Source organism: Periplaneta americana, chromosome 4 (assembly GCF_040183065.1).
Source record: "Periplaneta americana isolate PAMFEO1 chromosome 4, P.americana_PAMFEO1_priV1, whole genome shotgun sequence".
NCBI classification, from domain to species: Eukaryota; Metazoa; Arthropoda; class Insecta; order Blattodea; family Blattidae; genus Periplaneta; species Periplaneta americana.
This window is the reverse complement of record NC_091120.1, coordinates 138,490,489-138,507,481: the sequence shown is the minus strand read 5'-3', so window position 1 is coordinate 138,507,481 and position 16,993 is coordinate 138,490,489. Positions and strand designations below refer to the sequence as shown.

The following is a 16,993-nucleotide window of genomic DNA, read 5'->3' as shown; positions in this document are numbered from 1 at the left end:
GTGTGTTATTTATATGTCTTCGTTACCATTTGGATTAAGTGTTTTTAAGTGTTTTTGACGTGTTGTGATCTTTTGTGTTTCCGTCATATTTCATATTTGAAAGGAGGAATTATAACCAAGTGTGATATTAAAATTTAAAGGCCTGGTTAATTTGTTATCAAGGCATACTCCGGAAGTGTTTTGTTGTGTTTGTGTGAGGACGGTATTAGAACCCTGATTGGAGTTGGGTCATGGGGGCCCCTCTTTTCAGGTTCGCCCTGAGGTAACCCCTTGGCGCACATCCTCGTCGCCTCTGAAGGCTGCTGCTTCCCCAAGCAGGCGGCCCTGGAGAGGCAACTTGATAATACAACACAACGACGACAAGAACATCAACAATTACATCAACAATTAATCATGAGGTGGATACAGCAAACTCGCGTACAGGGCGCTGTCGTCGTGGTTATCCTCGCTGCCCTACAACAGGTAAGACTCTTCTTCACTTATTGTTATGTTACTCCGAACCTCAGTTTGCGAACCTCCAGATCTCAACACAACAATAACAGAAAAACGTTTGAAAAAATGTGCCATCCGTGTGACAAATATATCCTAGCATGAAAGCGATTTTACCATTCGATTTGAGTGTAGACAGAGAAATCTACGATGCTGGTTACGCGACTTCACAAAGGTGACAACATTATCTGCGTTACAGTGAAAACATTTTAAGATATCAACTCTGCGACTAGTGGATGGAAGTAATACATAACCTACAAAATGAGTTAGTTTTTGTCGTATGAACGTGGAACGTTTACAATTTTAGTTCGCGATAACATTTGCGGACCTTCGTTGTAAAGAATTTAGAACAGATAATTTGATTGTTGCGTATCAACGGATGTTACAGTTTCACACGGCACGAATATTGCATTCATTGTTGTGTCTATTTCAAGAATATGAACCTGTATACACAACAATAGAAAGATGGTTCACGTTATTTATATTAATAATCAGCACAGGAAAACCGTATTTACACTGTCGACTTTGACCTGTTTACGATATAGTGAAGATGATTTCTGAAGTGACCGGTAAGATCCTTTTAGTTGACATCGGTGTTATTGGCAACATGTTTTGTCGTAGTAAACTTTATGTAAATGTTTGCTTGATGTCTTAACAATACAAAGTACTGACTGACCATTACAAGCTAGTAACGGAAGTGGGTACACTCATTCATCGCAATTATTATAATATATTCAAAAGGAAATAAATTACAACCTTTCTTTCACCGGGTTAACCTAGCCCCATTATACGAGTCAACTTGTCTCAGCGAATACGATCGTACTTACATTTCAGTCTGATGCACAAGTATATTAGGTATATCGTTCAAAAAATTTTATATATCTAACCCCAGTTTATTATCTGGATAGATAAGTGTAAAACTACCAATTTGTAATTTGAGAGATTTTAAACGTAGATTTATAGTGTGCTGTACTCGAAAACAGTCGTGTTGACAATTTTTTTTTTAAATTTACGACGAAATGCATTAATGACAAGATACAAGTTACATTTCTGTGTAAGTGCTATGGAAGTTTAGATAAGTTTCCTTCGAAAAAATCTTAAAGTTGGAATTAAATTATTGTATTCTAGATTTAGATGCAGGTCATTTTAACTATTCGGTAAACGAACCGTGATTCAATTAAGGCCTACGAGGTATGTCGTGAGATTTTGTGATGGGACAAAGTGACGATGAGGCATATTTTGCGCGAGTACTTAAGTTTTCCTATCATTTTCGATGCCCATTATAGGATATATTAAACAAGTCGCAAGCAGTTCATAGGCCTAAAATAAAATTTACAATGAAATGAAAAGTTAAAAATGAGGTATCTTGCGAATTAATATGTTCATTTTTCAAGACACTGGGAATGTTTTTTCTGTCTGTTAGACTTTTATAACAGAATCCACGTCCGCTAATATTATGTTATGCTTTGTAGTAGGAAGTCTGACTTTTGTTTGAAAGGAAACTAAGACTAGTTTTTGTTCTTGGACTCATCCTGTAAACTGTTTTCGGATGTTCGTTCTCCTCCTCTCCCTCCAGGTCTATCTATCTCTCTCTCTCTCTCTCTCTCTCTCTTCGTCTGTTATACCTTACTATTATCATTAAAACGTACGTGTTTTGAGTAATAACCATTGATCACATGTATACGGTGATACGTCATGTCTACTTCTGAAATTAATTTTCTTTACAAAGGATGTTAGAAATAAGACATGGATAGCGTCAGACTTTTTGAATTACCTACTCCTAGTCTCTCATAACTCCATTCTCTGCCATGGTCAGACAAGTCGCAGATTTATTTCGTTTTCTACTTAGATTCCTTAACTCTTGTGTTATTTTGATGTTGTAACTAGCTATGTAAAACTAACATTTGAATACATTCAAAGATATTGATTTTATATTTACAAGACAATTAAATATGCACATTAAAAATGTTAGCCTCGTAAATAAGAAGAGTAAAGTAATATATTTTCCGGTACCTAACAACTATCATGAGTAAATATTTTTAACCGTGAAAATGATACTTACTGGAGTGTTACGTAAGTGTCGTTACATTAAGTGCTACTTAATAATAATAGCGAAAAATTATCTAATATTAATCGTACCATATTTAAGAAATAGAACCGTATAACATTGAAATTACCACTATATCGTTAGGCTAAAGAGAATGCTACTCTTCTTACCGGTCAGTATTTTATCTTAAGTTTTCTGTTATTTTCTTTCGTTTTTATTCGAATGTTTACTTATATTTTCATGTTATAAATGGTTCTTGCGTGTTGCAGAAGTTTGACTCTCGCAGTTTTTTTTTTTCTGTAGCTGAAGACGTTTATCACAGTTTTTTTAGTGAAGTTTAATCACGTAGAGCTATTTTTTGTAGGCTTCATTTCTATTAAGAAAAAAATATGAAATTTTGAAAACATTTCACAGTAGACTATAACGAAGTACGTAGATTCCTTGCAAAGTATTTCACACAATATTTTAGGTACGTTTATCGTAAAACATGATAAATAACCCAACTTTTGTAACAGAAAACACACGCAAACTTTATTAATTGATTAATCTAGTCGTCAGGTGAAATGTTGCTGTATTTCTCTGCAATAGCGTGCGTTAAATGTTTAGAGTGCAACTCTTTTTTTCTCCCGTACTTTGTGGCGGTGTCGGCATGTACAATGTTTTCAGTTATGTTACGTGTGTCTAGGCTGGTCCTTACCGCAGAGACGCCGGTATTCATTCCAAGCAGTACACAGTAGGCATCATTGTTACACAGTACAAGATGTTCCAAATTTTTTAACTCTCAAGTTTTTTTTATTTTCTGTTTTAATTAGTCAGAAAAGCTTAGAAGGCAAAATGGTGATGCTGCTTGCTACATTTTACAAATAATTGTGCTTTTCGCATGAGAGTATGTTGCGACTTTGAGATCCCTTTTCGTACATTCGGGAGTACTTAGTACATTATCGAAAATAAACCATTCTTAAGTGCAGAGTTAGTTTTATCTTATTACAACAACATGTAATCATAAAAATTTAGATTTATGATATAGTAAACGCCTATTAATAGGGCTTAATGTGAAATAATAGCGACATTTTCCGAGAGCTTCTTCTCATCCTATTTAGGCTTTAGTTCTGCCAGTCCTTAATCAAGTACTGACTTTAGTTTACCTGAATTTCGTTTTCTAGTACGATTATTGTTATTCACAGAACACTACTCGATGTCACCTTAAGATATGTTTGTTCTGCATAGGAGTCTTCCTCTTTACGTCTTTCTTTATTCTCCTAATCTATACTTTACGCTATTTTTTGATTTCTTGATTTTTTGTTTTATTGAATCATGATCTTATTTGTTCTTTTATTTCGAGAGTTAATTTGATGGAAATTCCGAATAAATTTTAACACTAACACAAGAAGACCAAACACGGTGTTTGACTCATTAAACACAGTTTTCATATAGTCATCAATAATAACTTAAATACCGTATCGTTCTAAATACACCTGCATCTTAATCTTGTTCTTATTAAACTGCAATGTTCCCTTTTTCAAATGTTCTTTTTTTTATCGCACTCATATGTTAGCTCATATTAGAATAAAAATAGCATTCGTACCGGTATTTTGTATTTTTAAATAATAATGATCATATCTGCTTTTCGTAAGAATTTCGAAACATTTAAGTCCCTTAATTTTTTCTGTATTTTATAGTGGAATAAAAGTATAAATTTATTATTAATATAAACTTAGCCTATAACAAATTCGGCATGTATTTTATAATTACAAGATATATCTTCAATTGATACGTTGTCACCTTAGTTTTGAAAATAGTGTACCATATAAGCGAAGATTCTAATAGCAAAACCGGATCTCAGTGATACGTGGGCAGCAAATCGTTTCAAGTATTGTTGTGGTAGGTTAGTAACATCAGAACTAGGGTCGTCACATGTTTTGATTTGGATGTTTATGTATCTGTGTCATTACAAGACAGGTCGAACAAGTACTTTATGTGTATTGATTTGTTAGAATAAGACACAAAGCTAGCAATCTTAGGTTCATATCCAGATAAGGACATAACCAGCTTTTATTCGTAGTCTTTCCCTATTTCCTTCTTCTATATCTTCATCAATTTAGCTTCACAGACTACATTTATGGTATTTACTGGAATCCTGTCTTAATAGTCGGTGAACTTACAACATACCAGCTGTTCAAGTGTAACCGTTGTTTGCAAAAACATACATACATATAGGCCTATATCCCATTAAGAAATTAGTATTGGACTTCGGTTTTAAAATCTTTTCTACGGAATATGAGTGTTTATGTTTGTGTTACGGTAAACGTAATGGAAATTCTCTGCAGTACGGTATAAATTTGAGAAAGAGAAATATTTTCGAAGCAATAGCCTATATACGCCTACCGGTACATCGTAAAAACAAGTATCCTTACATTTTTTTTTTTTTTACTTTATTACGCTTAAATATTGCGCTTTTATCCTTATTTGTCTACTTAATGACAATGTTTTTGCATTGTAAGAAATTTTATCTAGGCTACATGGTTGCGCTATAGATAAGCATTTTCATTCACATGTGTATGCTTAGAAAATGTTTACAGTACTTATTCATACTGAATATTTTCGTTGCGGAATCTTGCAAATATTTACAGATATCTTTCAGCTATCAATATTCATTCAATAAAAATCCAGGATTCGACGGAAGTCGTGTCTTTTTTCATAACATTTAACATATAAAAATTAATGTTATTTCAATGTGCCTTTGCTAACAGAAGAAACAATAGTATGAAAATAGTGGTGAGCTCCAAATTGGAAAGGCATTCGTATTTGGCCACGTGCGTTAGTTTCATGATGGTATTTCCTATTGAACACTGTTACGTTTAGAAAAATGTTGGCAGCTGGAACCTACATACGCCCGTATCAACGTAACTTCGATGTGTTTTTTATGAATCCAGACAACATTCGTATTGAAAACATTATCCCCTTTTGAAAAACATGTGCGTACATCGATATAAAATTATTTTATCCCGTCAAGAGTTTAAATCGGAGGTTTGTAAACTGTGGCCGGACTACAAATGTATTTTAGGTTAGTTATACTTAAGTTAATAAGCATGTTAGATGTAAATATTTCGAATTTATTACTTTTTATATACTGAAGTAAGTAAATTAAACTTAAAGTAAAAAGTGGACGGATTGTCTTTTAGTTGAGTTTGCATTATTTGTCATATTAATGCAGTATTTCATTTTATGAAGTGGTAGTATGATAACGTAAATTTTCGGTGAGAAAATATTTTCTTTGTAGTGCATTTTTTGTTGTAAATTTGCAATAATCGAACTATTTCACTTGCGTGTGTCAATCGAAACTTTTTAATATTTATAAAGTAATTTCTCTAAAATATTTATTCAAGTTTAGATAGGTATCGAACTTTCATATACAAATGTTCCATTTACAGGTATAATAGCTTCAGTAATGGTATTAAAGTTCGAAATACTTATTTTTGTTTTGTTTTTTATCTTATCCTTCTCAATGGCATGAGTATGACATGATGTAATGTATTTATACCCAGTATATCACATGTGGATTGTAATAATTTTCAAAAGTTAAGATGTGATTTTCAAACTCGTGTAACATTTACGTGGGATATATTATCCATGATGTATAGTGCAGTTTGTCTTATTAGTCACCATGACAAAAAATTCGCTTTGCTAGGAAAAATATTTAGTAAAATATAAACGCCTATAAACACTTTAACAAACGTATAACATCATAATCATCCTTTATTATTTTAGACCAGGTGGTCCTCGGACACAAAATTATCAATGTTTTAAAGGTCTTCATTCTATTTTCCCCCCTGGTACAGTACTTCAGAATTTGTATAGAGATTCTGTTCTCATCCATTCTTAGACTATGATATATCCAATTTCCATTGTAATTTTTGACACTTTCTACAAGAAAACAATTTGCTAGTGTCCTACGAAAATCAAACTACTGTTATGACATCAAAATTAGCAATGTCCGCCGTAGTGGTTCAGTGGATAGGACGTGAGCTTCAAAACCAAACGATTCGTGGTTCGATTCCCGATACGAAATTTATTTCCATTCCATGGGATTTGGATATGTGTCCTGTGAAGTCTTTACGGTGGCTCTGCATCGTTAATGTTTCATTTATTGCATTGCAGCATTTCAGTTTATAAATTATATCCTAAATACAGCTAATTTCTGATGATAATCATTACCGCTAATAAAAATAGCATTATATTAGAATAAAACAACGATTTACTTATCTTATTTATTCTAGAGGTCTACCGAGAATCAAGCCAGAGTTCCTTTTTGAGAGATCACCAGAAGATTGATCTTTAGTGATTTAATTTTTAATGTTCTACCACAGTCACGAAGCTCAATACGTAGCAAATATGCACCCATAGATAGTTGCTAAACACTAGGATCGCTACTATCGCCTCATTACAGACAATGCGAAATAGTACGGGCACAATCTATTGTTCCTAGTAACCTCAAAACTCAAACTTCGAGACTGTATATACTAGACTCTGATTCTACTATAAGTTAAGATGAAAGACACTGACATATGGCACAAAATATTTTTGTTTTGGAGCCGAAACAGACAAATGGGTTTAATTTCCGAAATCTAATTCTGCAAACCAATAACACCAACATCTAACAGTTAAGAATTATTTTTTAGACCCGTTCCATCCATCCATCTTTTTCTCGGACGTTTTACTATTGGAAATGCATCACAAGGCCGTTTCAAGGAAGTCGAGTCATCCATTCTTAAAATGCGTTCTTCCATCTTTTATTATTATCCGTGGTGTGAACTATGGATAACTATTCAGTTATCGCATGTGTGAGATAATATGTCTACGTAACATTAAGACATTATGGAATGAGTTCCTAATGTCAGTCTTTTGCTGCAGGTCTGTTGCTCCGGAGTGTTTGAGCTGAGATTAAAGTCGTTCATCAACGACTATGGAAAGGACAGTGTCGGTCAGTGCTGTAGTGGGACTCCATCTCCGGGCACAAAAGCGTGTTCCGGCCCCTGCAGAACAAGATTCCGGGTTTGTCTGAAGCACTACCAAGCAAAGATCGATACAACCTCGCCTTGCACGTTCGGAGATGTCATCACACCCGTTCTTGGTGAAAACAGCGTTCATCTGGTTGGGTCCGCGCAGCATGACGGGTTCGCGAACCCCATCAGATTTCCCTTCGACTTCACGTGGCCGGTAAGTAGAAAAAAAATGTTTATTTTATAACCAGTAGCTTCTGTAGAGACCGAATATAGATCATCAGGTTAGTGTGTGTGTGTTACTTTGTAGGTTAGAATGCTTCCAGTTAAGATAAATATATAATGTTGCTTATTTCTGAAAGTCTTAAGTGTGTATAACAACCTAGAATACAAGTCAGTGTCAAGGACTCTGTAATATACTTGGAAATTAGGCAAGATGCCAGGAGATTTAAACCTTTTTCTACATTTTGTTTACGTTCACTTGATTCACCTCATATCACTATTTTCTTAACTACTTTCTGAGTTATGTAAGAGCTTGCATTAAATTAGTTAGTCGATCAGTTGACAGAATTAATGTTATTGGTGAATGCGGAATGTCTTGAAACGACTTTCTTCAAAAGTACTGTTCCGAAAACCTACTGTAAAGGCTGAGATATTCTCCCATTGTAACATATCTTCAGAATGTACCAACTTAAACAATTTGTTTAGTATGAGTCTAAAGAAATAAGACTTAAACTTCAGTTACATAATGAACTTTCATATCATAATAAATTATCATAGACGTTATTAAAGTATGCTCTTGCGCCTTAAATAATAAGAGAATAATCTGTAATGTTTACCAGACGACAGATAAGTTGAAGAACGTGTTTTTACTGCTCAGTGAATCGCGTTTTATGGTTTTCAGTTTGAGGTTAGTACTAATAATTCATATGATAGTGAAAACAATTTAAATATAATGCCTAAAGGATTATTTTTAACTTTCTTGTGATATTTCTAATAGAGCTAGATTAGTGTTGACAGATTTGTAACTCCCTTTTGCTTTGTATGAAAGCAATCTTATATCTTCTACATGATCGCCTACTACAAACGCTAGGTCTGAAGGAAGGAGAGAAAGGGAATTTTAACATTGATTGACAGGCATGTAACTCTTCTATTCTTAAGGATCAACGTAACTATTATTAAAAAAAGAATAACAAAAAATTACAAAATCTTTTTTTTATCACTTTAGAATCCTTTCTTGGAATAACAAGAAAAAAAGATGTTAGACAAGGTTTTTATTTGAACGAGTGAAACCATTTCGTAGTCTTCGGGCTTACTTGTGTGTTTTCAAGTATTTTTATTCCTTTTCGTCTTAAGGAATTTAATCTGTTTGCACATCGTGTTAGTAATTGTGTGCCTTCCTTTTGTGTAAAATAAAGAAAGACAGGTGATGGCAAAGGATTGGAAGTGTAGAGCAGAAAAGATATATTCACGACCTGTTTTCTCGACTTCTACACAACGTGGAAAAAGTTCCCTTTACAAGGACCGCTCAGAGCGCCACGTAGTGAGGAAACCGGCAACAACATTTTGAAACAACAGCATGCACATAAAACAAATGACAAGTGTTTGAATACATGTAACTTAAATTTTACAATTAGTCCCATGCAATTTATTATCCTGGGAGGTTTCCTAAATGTTGAAGAATAGCGTTATGACTAGAACTTCTAGTTTACTAATATTTTTCCTTCTCAGTTCAATCTCCAGCAGCAGCACGATATACTACAGACCATTTAAACGTTACCTCTAGCAAGTGTTTCGTTAAATAAGATGAACTTCATAGCAGATAGACATATTTTATTAAGCTTAAAAAGGTTTAAACAATTGTAACAACAGTTGGGTGAATAGATAGGATATAAATTTTAATTACGGATTAATTTTTATTTTAAGTATTAAGTACTCGTTGAAAATTTTGATTTAAAAAATCCTTACATTATTTATCAGTTCTCAAATTTTATAAATTGAACAATGTCAAATATATTAAATTTATTAGGACTATGATCCATTTTCTATTAAATTACATAGCTGCTTAATCTGGTTAGAACCGTTCATGACTCTTGGGCACTGTTGTGAATAGAACAAACGTATTGACTTGGATGGCATATGCATTAAAATTTTAATTATTCCGCATGACCCGTTTAGACATAAAAAATGAATTAAAAAACGAAAAGCGTGACTGCTGCCCATAATAATGCGTGATGCTGGATTGAGGAGGGTGTCAATATCGTGTTTATACCACCGTGTCTCCGAATTCGATTTTTAAAAGTCGCCACATAGGCATATAACACTTGTATGCTGCTAATGCTATATTTTGACAACAGATGGCAGGCAGGACGGCTCTTTTGTTATACGTACGTATGGCTTGGAAGTTTCATTCCATTTGATTTTTTTTAACTGACTTGTTGGCACATATGGTATGCGATGGTTGTTATTGGTTTAGGTTTTACGGGGTTAGTTGTACAAAGAGGAAGGGTTGGTTTCATAGATAACCCGGAGGAAATGTAAAATTTCCATGCAGATAACGGTAAAACAAATCGGTAATAGTTCGGTGTTAATTACATGTATGTTTCCCAGACATCCCGTAAAATACGGGATCGTCCCGTTTTTTCGCTAACGCGTACCGTTGTCCCGAGAAAAGTCTTTGGGACAGCTTTCCATCCGTTCTAAACTGAGAAAAGAACGGAAAAGTTACTATGTTTTTGTTCTATATTACAAATTACAAACATCTCACTCCATCATTGCAGGTAACTGTAGATGGACTGTTATGAAACAATATTATTGTGAGTTATTAATTTCTCTGGGTGGATCTTGTTAAAAGTACTGAAAGAGAACTCTCAAATTTTGAAGAGAGTAGTGCAGTTCATTACATGTATCTCTGGGACAAATGCGTGTGTCGAAAGATTATTTTCTCGCATGAACGTTCTATGGACTGATGATGTCTAAAAACAGTAAAATCAATGCTTGTAAAATCATTCTTCGGTGAGGGTTCTGTTGCTTTTCATACATGATTCTTTAAAATAAACAATTGTTAAGTGAAATTCATTCTTTAGAGAAATATTGTAAGGCGAAGGCGGATTGATTTATGAGAATATTGTCAAGTGAGTAACTTAGTGTATTTTGTAGCTAAGCTATTTCTGTAATAACTTAGTAAAAACAATTTGAAGGCAACATACATAAAGAAGCTTAAACTTAATACAAATATGCTCCCTAACAATTTTGTTTACTTACCCTTAGTAAAGTGTTTGAAAGATTGGCATATTTGATGGGTGCGCACACTAAACTTACTCAGTGATAGCTGATATGTGTTCCGTATTTTTTTCCAATATGTCTGTGAACCCTAATTATATGTTAATCAGTTTCGTACATTTTTTTGTGATTCAATTAAGATAATTCTGATTTATGTGATCCTGTTTCGTTATTTCTTAAACGTTATCGTCTCTGGGTACAAAGCCATGAGATCCGGGTTCTATTCTAATGGACAGTAGTAATTTCTTTCTTGTTGTTATGGAGGTAATACAGTGTTGGTTAAATGTTCATGAGAATCAGGGGTAACCGTTAGATGAATGATTTTATTGTCGTGTTTCATGTTCACACATGGATTAAAACTCTGACAAGTAGAATAAAATTTATTGTGGAGAAATATTGTGCTTCCAGAGCGTACCCGTCTTCTTGCATATCACCGCCCCATGAGAAAATTCTCGGCCTTGCCAACCTGTGCTATATATGTACTTTCATATGGTAGAAACTTTGTATCTGATCAGCCATTTGAGCTGAAAGTAGATATTACTTAATTTAATTAACATCGATACCAGCTAATTTCATTATTTAATGTGGTTGTGGTTGGCAGCATGTTGCATAGTCAAATACTTTTTTTAGATAAATTTAGCTTCGGATGTCGCCCAAAAAAAGGAGACAGGAAAACAACTCACTGTCGGTTTTCGACAGTCGCTAGACTACTATAATTATTTCAAATACTTAAAGTATTTGTCAAGCCGAAAAACAAATTCCCTATCTCTTTCTTTAGAGTCGCTGGAAGAGGCGACAAAAAACCAGATGTGGTCGAAACTAAACCTGAATATTCAAATCATTAGGGCAGCAGTTCAAAATGTTCTGCATCTAGCTTAATTGATTATATCGTTAATGCTTCGAGTAAAAAGGATATAGAGAACATTTTCCTCTTTTAAATTAGAATAAAGGAAAAAAACATTTTCTGGGCGGCTAAAATATAAATTTTATGTGCTTATGTGTACATTATTGATTAATTTAATGAACTTTATTTGTATGCTTTGCAAGATAATAAAACATTACGAATGAATAGATCCATTTATCAGAGACGTCGGCTATCTTATGAAACTGCAGAGTTTATAAAAATAATTAAATATTAACTAATGAAGATTAGAAATGTTGAATTAAAATTTTAATTTTAAAACTATTCCTGAGAAAATTAAATCTCTTGGTATACGATGATACAAAATCTGTACCTATCTTTGGGTTAAAACTTAACCGAGAATAAAACAGCAAAAAAGAAATTGTGAAATCTTACAAGAACTATGAAACAAGTGAATTTTCGAAATCATTAATACATAAAAATGTAATGTAGTCTAACGCATTAAAATAAATTGAAACAAACAAAATCTATAAATTTTAGACTATCAGTCGAGAATAAAAAGAAAACTAGGAAGGTCTGAATGTTACAGTATTCATCTGTTCGCCGAAACCCAAAGATTAATAATAGCGATATTGATCATTGTAAACTTTAAACACAAACAGAAACTTTAAGATTTCGAAGTAAAATATAGACATCTAAACGTTTGAGGACGTGTGTCACTTTTGTTCTAAACTGTTTGTAGTTTGTTCGATGGTTTTGTGACGAATTTTGAATCGTTTCTTCACAAACAGTTGAAGCTAACCGATAGTAGCACAGAGTAGAACGGCCAGTTTCTCTATGCAATAAGGTAGGGGGAAGAAGAAGATTTAGTACATCTTTGTAGTTTAGAACTGTAGACATATAAAAAACTGAGACAGGTATAACTGTAGTAAGGGGAAGTTCTGGGGAGTGATAGAGATGGGGTTGAAGCGTACTAGGTACGATGAAGGACAAGGTAAGGGACTTCCCCTCCTGTTCCTTCTAAATCTTTTCCCCCTTTCTAACCATCTTTAACCCTCTCTCACCCCCTTAGTCGACCACAGAGTCTATGCGACTTTTCATCAATCATCCGACATTTAGCTACTTTGCTTTACAACCCTTTCTAATCCCTTCCCACCCCCTTGTGAGCATCAACCACCCCGTAGTTTTCAGGAGTCTGACTTTCTGAACATGACATTTCATTATTCATGCCTGAGATATGGCATACTGTAGTTTTAATTTTATGAGGGCTCAAGTAATTAATTTTAGGAATATATTCCTTATTTCCTTTTTTTTTTTTTTTTTTTTTTTTTTTTTTTTTTTTTTTTTTTTTTTTTTTTTTTGCCTCAGGGTTCCCTTTCTGTTAGGTCTTTCTTCTCATGGAGTGATGGCCCATTGATTTGTCGTATCGGAAAGTTAGATCTAATGTATGCTCCTTCTTTTCATCTGTCTTTTGTTTAAAAGGTTCGTTGTTCCCTTTTTTTATCTCTCGCCTCTTTTGTTTTTTTTTTTTATGGATGGGTTGAGATCATGCTGGTCATTCTTTCCTTTAGTTTCGTCTTCAATCAATGAAGAAGGGTGAGGTAAAAATAAACAGAGATGATGTGTGGGAAAGTAAATTTTTTTGTCTCTGCCTTTCATCCTTAAAAACTACAAAGTTTTCTTCCTTAGTTGCATCCTTTGACATACTATTAATATAAGTTCATTTGAATAAGTAGATGTATGTATCTTGTTTTAGTTGTCGATTCTCTGTTGTAATTCTGTGCCGAGAACTCATTCACGCCCATTTAACGACTGATCTAATTTTTTATTTCATTTCTTTTTTATAATTCTTACGTTTCATGTTCAAAGAAAAATATAGTTTATGAAAAGGTTTTCGTAGCTACTCTGTATTTCTCAATCTTTCTTCCTACCTCCCTTCCTCCCTCCCTCCCTCCCTCCTCCTCCCAGATACTCCTTGAGGACCGTCGTAATCTATCTTCATCTGAAATGGCTGGTCAGATAATATGAAACTTATTATATATCTAACAAAGAATATGTTGCAGTACTGACTGAAGAGAATGGACTTTCTTCACAGGTCGAAGGTAAAAAAAATAAGGTAGTGATGGGATGTGAAACAGGAGTATCCTTAAAAAAAAGTCACCAATATCTTTGTAAACTATAGATTCCACTTAAACTCGTCAAAATTTGAAGCCGGGACTCTAGCGTGGAAAGCGGATTCTGTAGGGTTTATTTTGGTGTGCCGAAATTCTTTCCATTTAGAACAGAATTCAATTAAAGGATGTAAATGTGTAATATTAGTACATGTACATCCCATGAATATTGCTAAATTCTTCTTGGTTTTGTTATAGATTCAGATGATTTTAATTTGTTGGGTTTGCCACAGTTTTCTCGCCCGTGTTTAATATTTGCCCATTCTTTGTTATAGCCATGGAATTCTCATGTAACTTGTACGCCATTAATTATTTCATTAAGCCAGAGAACTTTAAAGATACCCGCAAGATTAGTGGATAGCTCTCTGCCCATTGTCACTATTATAGTTTAATAAACTGTGAAAAAATGTAATTCTCTGTTTTCTTACACGAGCCTGTTTCTTTTCCCAAGGAACAGTTTGAAGACCTGAATTGTAGAGAACTTCCTTGTTTAAAGCTTTCTCAAGACTTGGGTACTATATAAAACAGGTTGACAACACACCCGTTATGTACAGTTTCCCTGGAAAATAATGAGACGATTGAATATTCCTAAGTCTCAGATGTAAAACACTGCGCATGATCAGAGACCAGAGCACTGATACACAAGATAACGAATAGTGAATTACTTAGATTCAGGCTATTTGGTTTGTTACTAGCATCGTTCCGAAATTCAATTAAAAAACTGCAAAAAATATGATAATATTACGTAAATAAAAGATAAATATATACATAAATCGTGTAGTTAAATCGACAATGGACCTTCATGACTAGATCGATACTCCGCACAGAAAGGAAAGCTTTCGTGTCGTTGCAATAGCTCAGACGCTAAGACTTCCGCGTGTTGTGTAGAAGAGAGCGAGTTCGATTCTTAGTCTACATCAACGATTTTTTTTGTTGAAATAACTAAGTAACGTTGAAATAGAGTTTTACAAAGTCCTCAGATTAAGTGTTGATGATCACAGACAATACAAAATTACAAGTTATAATATTATAAACGTTAATTTAATGAATGCATTTATATACACACATATACAATGTAAATGCACATATATTAAAAACTAACAATTAAAATGAAACTAAAAAATATTCCTAAGCCACACAGACAAACTTTTACAAAGGTTTAGAGTCCTTAGGCTATGTCATTTGTTGAGTAATTATTACAATATTTTATTAGTAGCTTTTCCAAATGTGTAATAAATGCACTCGCACGAAACAATTTTTGTTAAAAGTGTGGCTTTGGATTATTTTATTCTCACCCCTTCAGTTGATTTTAACTATTTTATCTATGTGTTTGCAATAGTGTTTAATTTAATGTGCTTTCAACTTTATTCGTATTATGGTTGAATGAAAAAGGACTGTTGCAGTTATTGACTGATTACATATATTAATACTAATTATTAAATGTATCTGTTAAGTAACTAATTGCAGTATCTTTTGCAAAATCTTGAATGTTTAAGTTGTCAATAATATTTCTGTACTATATACTATAAGACGTTAAAAGAATTTTCAATAGATTTGGGACCCTCTACTTTATAATCACTGGTTTTAATGAAAAAATATTTTCTTTCTTAGGATATCTACAAGTTCAACTTTAATAATATTCCGAATAGCTTTAATTGCATTATCTGAATTTTATACTTTTCTATTCAAATGTATCCTATTTCCCTCTTTCATAATTGAAAAAGAAAAGGATAGCCACCTATGCCCACCGACGCCATCGAAATCGAGACGAATTGTGGGATCAACTTGTTGACACCTGGGAAGATCTCGCCGGGGATTAGAACTTATTCCACAATCTCGTGACATCCATGCCGGACTGACTTAGAGCTGTAATAGAAGCTGATGGCATGTGGACAAGATTTTAAGTTAACAGGTCTCTTTTTGTTTCGTATAATTTTTGTTTGAGGAAGAATACTTTTAACTTCCAAGTAAGATTTATTTTTTTTTGACGAGGTTCAGCCCACTTGTAAGACCCAGAAATTGGGCATAAATTATTCATATTTTTCGACAAATTAGATAGTCGAGGAACTCTGAAGAAATAAATTACACCTCAATAAAAAAAAAGTTTTCCCTGGGATCGAACACGAGACATTTCGTTTAAGCAGTGGAACCGACACGCTACTATATGAGCTACCGAAACAAGACAGTGACAGCAGCAGTCTAGAATGTAGATCCCTTAGCAGGCATTTGCCATTCGGTACAGAGAAGCAATGATATTTTGTTACCCGAGCTATGTTGTGAAATCGTGGCCTTAAATGGCTGTCTTCTTCGTGATTCTTATTCTGGTCCTTGTTCTTGTTGTGGTCCTTGTAACAATTCTTGTTGTATTGTCATGAAACTATCGTTACGTCGATATCGAGTGAACCGCGCTGTAGAACTTTAACTTCCGACGACCAAGAGTCGTCTCATTCCTTTTAAGGGTAACTGTACATCGAGGTGACTGGAAATTGCAGAACACCCTATGTTCCCAAGGTTTTAAAAAGGACTACACGGGCGACGAAGATAGCTACCAAACTACTTTGTGCTATAGGAAGTTTCACAAGCTGTTGGAACGTCGTTTATTTTTCAGGAGTTACGAAAACTTCGTTGTCATACTGTGCTTCATAGATTAGCCTACTTGGTGTTTATATGAAGTACAGAAAAAATATTTTGGTACTGTAAAAAAGCTATTTCGAGATTTGTAAATAAATAAAAGTTACTAGCATCTGTAATAAAGGAAGAATGTTTTTGACATTCTGTCTTCTCTCTCTCTCTCTCTCTGTCCCTGTTGTCTTTTTCTTCACCTATTCTTCATTTTTGTATTCTTTCTTTTGTTTTTTCGGTCCCCTTATAGATCTTTTCTTCTACTGCTTTGTGAGTATTAGTGTAAGAGTACTTTTGAATTTGTGTCAGCTATGTACGAGTATATCCTCGTTGTTCCTGCAATAACGCCTATTTGACATATTTATCGATTTTCAAATTTTTTCTCTATGAAATAACTTAGTGATACAGCAAATAATAAAATCTCCTATATGTAATTATATTTCTTTGTTTCGAAAATGTATGAATTCACAGTCTCCTATGTATGGCTGCCATAGGATGAATAATTTTTTTTTCTTCCTAC

At 33.8% G+C, this 16,993-nt stretch overlaps 1 protein-coding gene across 1 annotated transcript in view; it reads left to right on the top strand.

Annotated features, from left to right (window-relative positions):
• Positions 1 to 200: 200 nt before the first annotated feature.
• The window catches only part of Delta (neurogenic locus protein delta), an 82,986-nt gene continuing 66,193 nt past the window's right edge, over positions 201 to 16,993 (top strand). The window contains exons 1-2 of the mRNA XM_069824010.1: positions 201 to 462; positions 7,448 to 7,753. Of these exons, the coding sequence (XP_069680111.1) occupies positions 394 to 462; positions 7,448 to 7,753 (375 nt within the window). The 5' untranslated portion in view covers positions 201 to 393. The remainder of the gene's footprint in view (positions 463 to 7,447; positions 7,754 to 16,993) is intronic.